At 61.8% G+C, this 7,617-nt stretch overlaps 1 protein-coding gene across 1 annotated transcript; it reads left to right on the top strand.

The window, feature by feature from the left end:
- Positions 1–3,506: 3,506 nt before the first annotated feature.
- E2F1 (E2F transcription factor 1) lies at positions 3,507–6,994 on the top strand (the record flags this gene model as incomplete). The annotated part of the gene is made up of 7 exons (XM_054218094.1): positions 3,507–3,707; positions 4,438–4,528; positions 5,096–5,315; positions 5,716–5,868; positions 6,025–6,139; positions 6,254–6,458; positions 6,721–6,994. Coding segments are annotated over 7 exons (1,236 nt in total), but the record flags the coding sequence as incomplete, so codon positions are not given.
- Positions 6,995–7,617: the final 623 nt, after the last annotated feature.

Here is a 7,617-nt window from a genome sequence, read left to right as displayed (position 1 = left end):
ACTGCTTCCCTGGGCAGCCTCTCCCAACGCTTGACAACCCTTTCGGTGAAGAAATTTTTCCTAATGTCCAATCTAAACCTCCCCTGGCGTAGCAACACCAGGAATGCACGTGAGTGGTCGCATGCAACTGTTCAAGAGAAGTCAGCTGGAGGAACCTTTGTCTGTGACAGCCCAGCGTACGTGTGGAGTCCCGGTTTCAGCCTGTGTGCCTGGTCCTTGCCCAAAAACTCCTCTTCAGGACAGACAGCTCGTGGCAGAGCCGTCTGCCAGAGCAGGGCGTGGGTACAGGGCTCTGGACACGAGTCTGAACCTGCCTCACCCATGAGCTAAACAAGATAATAACATACTCAAATAGACAAAATAAGGATGTATATAGATGATTTTGGTGCCTCTTGTGAGCTAAGAGCTTGGAACGTGCTGTAGAGGTACCAGCTGTGGTAGTGGAGATAAAGCAGCCCCTGGATGAGGAGCTCCCTCTGGCCCTGGCAGGTAAGGGAGGTCCTGATCCCGAGCACGAGAAGGTCCCTCTGCAAGGGGAGCAGTGATTAGCTGTAAGACAAAACCTCCTGCTTTGTAGCTGCTGTAATACTGCAGTGTCCAGCCCGGGCCCACGAGAAGCCAAATTAACACCTCCAAACTGATGTCAGTCCTATGTTAAAAGTGGTTTGGTTTTTTTCCCCTCTCAAAGCATCGTACTGTACCTGAGCCACCTGTTCCAAGTGAAGCTCTGAGCGAGCTCCAGGTTTTACTCTGGCACTTTACCTGCCTTTTGGGTTCACAGTGCCAACAACCGTGCTCTGAAGCTGCTGGGAAGGGAACGTGGACTGGCGAGAGTTCCTAAGTCCAGGTAAAAGCTAAAGCACAGAAGGCAACACCAAGGGGCTTATTCCCAAATGTTCTCCTTGATGATTCCCAGGCTATTTGCACAACAATCTACTGAAACACAAGGATTCTGTGCCCCTGCTGCTTCTACCAAAAGACTGTACAGATTGATGTTGAACTTTTAATAACGTCATACAAGAGAAGGAATTCGTTGTGCCCAGCATCAAAGAGAGTAGCTGACCTGATGTCTTGGGAGAAGAATTGACGGTGTAGTTTCCTGTAACAAGATGCACAGAAACGGGCAGTTCCCAGCTTTTAGGGACCAGGATCTGGGAAAAGACACCTAAACCAGTGATAGTCTCCTTATGCTTCAAGTAAGCTTTAAATTTTTCCGTTTGTGCTACTTCAGTTCCCGTGGAAAAAAGGTGATGGAGGCAGACAGCGGGTAAACTCAGGGTAGCAGCAGGACAATGGTGTGGGGCTCTGGGCTTTCCCCGGTGCTGGTCCCCTCCGCAGGCCACCCTGCAGCAAGAGCGTGCCATGCTGTCAGCTCGCCGTCACCTGAAGTGCTGGGAACAGGAGCATTGGCAGGAGCCCCCCGTGGGGGTCGTGCTTCACACGACGCAGCCGTCCCAGTGAGACAGCTCAGCCTGGTCCTCTGGAAACTGCCGAAAGCAGGACCACGCTGTGGGTGACAAGGATGGTAAATGTTCTTCTGGGACACCGTGCTAAGGTTAACTGAGAAGAAGGGGTGCAGGTTTGCATCCTGCCAGCTCTCCTTCTGCCTGCCCCCCCTGCCAGGAGATGGTTTTGCGGTGTAGATACTGGCTCCAGCTCTGTCTGCAGCCGCGCTCTGTGCTCTGCCATCAGCGCAGGGACCAGCAGACACCCCTTGGCCTGAGTGTCCCCAAGTGTGAGGCAACCAAAACCCACCCGAACTCAGCGACTGCGGCAGGGTAAATCCAGCTGGGTTCAGAGCGTGTGAATGGCCTTCCTGATCCTCTCCGTGACCAAGGGGGCCGTGGAGACAGGACTTTATCTTTGTGCAACACCCGCCAGACAGCTAATCTAGGGAGCACGTCCCCACTCCTTCGCAGGGCTGGCGGGGCCGGGAGGGGGCTGCAGCTGTGCAGGGGACGGGATTCATCTGCTGTCCCTCCTATACATGCGAGAAAAGCCCCTGCCCTTCCTTCTCCCACCGCTATTTGCCTTTCATTTGTCTTTGCAACCCTTTTTCAGTCCTCCCAGCGCTAAAATCCTTGGAGAAGTTGCAGGGCAGCCAGGCAGCGTGGCGGCCGGGGGGATTGGGGGGGGGGGGGGGACAGAACGCAGCCGTCTCCCCCCGAATCAGCTCCTGCATGAACAGGGAGAGGGGGGGGGCGGGGGGAACCCAGGCTTTGTGAGCGGAGCGGGAGCAGCTGGTGTGGCAGCTGTGTCCCAAACCCTGCGTCACCCCAGGAAGCGCCTGGCCGAGGCTCCCCGGGGAGGAGGAGAGCGCTGCCAGCCCTCCGCTCCCCCCGGCCGGTGGGGTTGCCTTTTCCCCCCCCCCACACTCCCCAGATGGAAGAAACATTAACTGTGTGCAAACATCTGGTCTAACTGTTGCTGATGCTTCACAGCCATGATGATATTGCAGTGCAAGGGCTCCGGAGAGCAGGCCCCTATTAGAAGGGCCAAGCGTTAATTAAGTGTATTAATTGCCTTTAACCAAGGCAGCATTTCTATTTGCTCTTTGCTGAGGAAGAAATGAGGCAGGGAGAGGTGATAGGATCGGTCCACGGGTGTGCAAGGTGTTACCGGTGTATTTAAGGATGTAGGGATCCGGGGAAAATCACAGCACTGGGCTGTCCCGCAGACGAATCGCAACTAGTGCCAAACCATCCAGCATTAAAAAAAAAAAAAAAAAAAAAATACTTTAAAAGCTGAAACCTGTTTGGCTGGGGCACGGCGTGTTGGGATCTGTTCCGCAGTCAGAAACTCCCCGATGTCTCCTGCATCCTACGCACTGGCGCCGTGGGGGGGAAGGGGGGAACATCCATCCCCAGCATCCCCGGCAGGTCGGGGGTGGCAGCAGAGCCCCCTCTTTAAATGCGGGGGGTACTTTTCAAAAATTAAAGGGGGTGTATATATATATATTTATGGGTTTTTTTTAAAAATTGCCTTCTGACACAGCCGGGAGGGTTATCAGCACCCCGCAGGCGGGAAACGCATCTCATGGGTGGGCCTATCGGCTCCAGGAGTGGGTTATATCGCGACAATCGCGGGAGGGGGGCGGCGGAGCTGGGGGGACGGCGGCGGCGGCCCCTCCGGCCCCCCCCCCCCCCGCGACCAATCAGAGAGCGGCACCGCCCGCCGACGACCAATAGGAGGGCGCCCCCGCGGCGCCCGGAGGCCGGCTTGACCAATGAACGCGTGGCGGGGAGGCCGGCGCCGCTTTCGCGGCAAAAAAGGATTTGGCGCGCAAAGGCGGGCGGGCGCGCGCGCGCGCGCCGAGGGCGTGTTTGGGGTGTGTGGGGGGGGAGGCCCCCGTCCCGGGCGCCCCGTATCCCATAACAATAACGGCGGCGAGAACGGCAACGGGAACGAAGCGCCCGGCTCCCGCCATGGGCTGTACCCCCGCCCGCCCCCTGCCCGCCGCGCCGCCCGCCGCCGCCCCGGCGGCCATGTGAGCCATGGCGGCGGCGGCGGCGGGCGGCGCGGCGGGGCTGGCGGCGCTGCTGGGCAGCGCTTCCCCGCACCTCCTCATCGTCTCCGCCGCCGAGGAGCCCGCCGGTGGTGGCGGCGGCGGTGGTGGTCACCCGGACGCCGACCTCCTCCTCTTCGCCACGCCGCAGCCCGCCCGCCCCGGCGCCGCGCCCAGACGACCCGCCTTGGGCCGCCCGCCGGTAACCCCCGGGAGCGGGACGGGGAGGGGGCGGCGCGGGGGCGGGGGCTGCGGAGCCCGGGACCCTGCGGGCACCGGCGGGGCCGTGCGGTAGACCGGGCCGTGCTATGTGTCGGGTGGTGCGATGCTGGGCCGCGTCGAGCGCGACTGTATACCGGAGCCAGACTATATACCGGGGCCGGGCTGTATACAGCACCGGGCCATATACCGGACCGGGCTATATACCAGGTTGTGCTGTGCCACGCTGTGCTATACTGCACCGTGCTGTGCCGTGCCATGACCTGCTATACTCCACTAGTTTGTAAAATGCCGTGCTCTATACCGTGCCATGCCATAATGTGCCATGCTACAGCAGCTGTGCTGTGCCATGCTGTGCCATACCCTGCCACACTGTGCCACGCAGCACCTGCCGAGCGCGGCTCATCCCCAGCGCCGCTCTGGAAGCCGCGGGCTGGGGCGCTGGGCCGTGCTTTGCCTCCTGCTCCTGCAGCCCACGCCTGCTTTGGGGTGCTCGCTGTGGCGGGGCCAGCCCCCTCCGCCGTGTCCCCGCTGGTGTGGGTGGCAGCCGGGGAGCCGCTCCTGTCAACCCAGTCCTGCCGTGAGCGGCAGCTTCCGTACCCCACAGTGCCGTGCCCCTGGGGGATCCCTCGGGGATCCCCTGTGGTTGTGTCCAGCACTGTGGGGGTGGCCGTGGGGGTGGCCGTCCCTCTGATGAGCCCCATCCCTTGCAGGTGAAGAGGAAGCTGAACTTGGAGACAGATCACCAGTACATAGCAGAGAGCCTGCCGGTGGGCCGGGGCAAGGCCAGGAACCCCACTAAAGGTACCGGCTCCGCTCTCCCTGACCCCCCCCCCCCGAGCCAGCCCAGCCTGGAGCAGAGGCTCCGGCAGCCCTGTTCTGCTGCCCACAGGCTGGACTGCACCTCCGGGCTTGGCCCTGGCAGCTTTTCCCCATCTCTTTGTTTTGGTTTGGAGAGGCTGTTCCTGGGGCTGGGCTGTTTCTGGTGGCACGGTTGTCCTGCCTGTCTGCTGGGCACCACACCAGCTCCGTCCCTCCCTGCGGGATGGAGCTGTAGCCCACCAGGACCGTGTCAGTGCAGCATCCCAGGTGGATCCTCCATCACCTCCCTCCTGAGCGCTGCCTGGCACCTTGGTGTCACAACCAAGGTTACGGTCACAACTGAGCACGGATATTGGAGCCACGCTGTGTCCTGCAGCATCCTTCCCATGGAGTATGTGGGAGTATTGACCTGAGAAACCAGATGGGTTTCAGGGTGGTGGTCCTGGTCCACGAGCCACCTGCGAGTGTAGGGGGGTGTGTTGGGACCTCTCAGCTCCAGCGCTGGGTTTCCCTTGTGGCTAAATCACACTTGTCCTTGGCGGCTGGCAGGGACAAAGTCTCCTGGGGAGAAGTCCCGCTATGAAACCTCGCTGAACCTCACCACAAAGCGCTTCCTGGAGCTGCTGAGCCAGTCGCCTGACGGCGTGGTGGACCTCAACTGGGCGGCCGAGGTCCTGAAGGTGCAGAAGAGGCGCATCTACGACATCACCAATGTCCTGGAGGGCATCCAGCTCATCACCAAGAAGTCCAAGAACAACATCCAGTGGCTGTACGTCCCCGGGCCGGGCTTGTGGGGCTGTGGCTGGCTGTCCCCTAGAATGGGGGACCTGCCTGGGCCAGGCTTGGGGTGGAGCAGGGTCTTGCTGGGATGGAGAAGCTCAGAGCGGTGTCACTGGAGCATTTGCTCGGGGGTCAAGTGGTGGCTTCCAAGCATCAGTATCCCTGGGTCACCTGCAAGTCCCCCTTGGGGTCCTCAAGCCAGGAGAGTGTCCAGGCTCGGGGAGGGGACCCCAGGGCTGTGCCCTACTGGGAAATCCCCATAAGGCTGATTCCCTGGGTATGGGGTGGGATTTAGCCTGGCCCAGGTGGGGACAGTCCATGGGGACAGTCACAGTGTGGGGCAGAGCGAGCCGTGGGGTTTGGCTCCTGATGGCCCTGATGCTCCCCAGGGGCAACCAGGCCACTGTGGGGGCCCCCGGCCGGCATCGGCTGCTGGAGAAGGAGCTGCGGGAGCTGCAGGCAGCCGAGCGGCAGCTGGACGATCTCATCCAGACGTGCACGGTGCAGCTGCGCCTGCTCACCGAGGACCCTGCCAACCAGCAATATCCTTTGGTGTGGGGCTGGGATGGGGCTGGCTGGGGGGGGTGGACGCAGTCGAGCCCCGATGTGAGCCCGGCCACGTTGCAGACGGGGCATTTTGCAGCCTGTCCCGCTGCCACATGAAAGCATCCCCGTGTCTGCTCCTTGACCTGCCACACCGCGGCCTACGTGACCTGCCAGGATCTCCGCAGTGTTGTGGACCCCTCGGAGCAAATGGTGATGGTCATCAAAGCCCCCCCGGAGACCCAGCTGCAGGTCTCGGACCCAGCAGAGGTGAGCTGGGGCCACCCGCTACTCCCCATGTCGGCACAGCCCTCAGCAAAGCCCAGCCTGGGCTCCCCGGGCATCGTTCAGCCTCCTCATCTCACCCCTCTCTCCTTTCTCCAGGCTTTCCAGGTCTCCGTGCGAAGCACTCAGGGCCCCATCGACGTCTTCCTCTGCCCCGAGGACAGCTCGGGGGTCTGTAGCCCTGTCAAGAGCCCCTTCAAAGCCCCTGCAGAGGAGTCATCTCCCAGCCATTCGCAGCCCAGAGCTTCCCCGCTCCTGCATCCCGCCCAGGACGTGAACATGCCACTGCTGCCCGGAGAGCAAGGTGGGTGGCCGGGGCTGGGGACAGGAGGGAGCTGGGGACAGGGGTGTTGGTGTGATGGCACGATGGCTCTGACCAGGGGCTCTTGCTGTGTTGGCAGCTGTGAGCCCCTCTGCCGTCAGCACAAGCAAGGCGCTGGGGTGACGCTCGGGCACCTCAGCGAGGCAGGGAGGCGGGACAGCAGGTTCTGCATAGCCAAAACCTGCTTTTTTTGGGGATTTTTGGCAAGGATCGTGGGATTTACGGCTGCTTCCCATCCCCACAGAGACGCTGCTGCCGGGGACGAGCGCGCTGCCCAGCGAGCGCCCGGCGGAGGAGGTGAGCCTCTCGCCACTGGCCTCCATGGACGCCCTCCTGGAGCACAGCAGGGAGGATTTTTCGGGTTTCTTGGCGGACGAGTTCATCAACCTGTCGCCGCCGCAGGTGCAGGACTATCACTTCGGCCTGGAGGAGGGCGAGGGCATCAGCGAGCTCTTTGACTGTGACTTTGGGGACCTCACGCCCTTGGACTTCTGAGGCTCTGCCTGCATGTTCGGGGGGGGCTGGGGGGTGGGAACTGCCAGGCTTGGGGGGGGGGGGGGCGCCCCTTGGTCCCCACCCTCGCAGGCAGCCCCTCCAGCTGCAGCACCCACAGCTCCTCTTCCCGTCCGTTTTTGCAATATTTCCTTCTTACCCCTCCAGCCCGGTGGGGGCTGGCGGCGTCCTGGGCTCCAGCCCCGCAAGGGGGATGCCAGGGTGAGGGTCCCATCTCAGGGGACCCCCCCGCAGGGCCCTGATCATGGCAGGAGTGGGGGGCTGCCCAGGGCAGAGCCACTGCCCCCCCCCTCAGGTGCCTGTTACAGAGCTTTAAGCAGTCCTGTGTATAGAGTTGATTAATTTATTATTGTCCCCTGGGGACAGCGTTTAATTTCCCAGGTGGGTTGGGGGGGGGCCATGCAGCAGAGTGGGGGTGCTGAGAGGTTTCGTCATGCTGGGAAAAGGGGTGGCAGAGATGCGGGGGGCGCTGGGTTGAGGCTGTTTCCCACCCCCTTGCGTGGGGGTCTGCCCGCAGCCCGGCTGAGTGTGGGGTATTTATTTATTATTTATGGTGTGTGGGAGCTCTCCCGGGACCGGGGGGGGCAGGAGGGAGCGGGGGACGGTGCTGGCTGGGGACGATGACGTG

The sequence above is a fragment of the Rissa tridactyla genome, chromosome 12, assembly GCF_028500815.1.
Source record: "Rissa tridactyla isolate bRisTri1 chromosome 12, bRisTri1.patW.cur.20221130, whole genome shotgun sequence".
Classification (NCBI taxonomy): Eukaryota; Metazoa; Chordata; class Aves; order Charadriiformes; family Laridae; genus Rissa; species Rissa tridactyla.
This window is presented reverse-complemented; position numbering and strand designations above follow the sequence as displayed.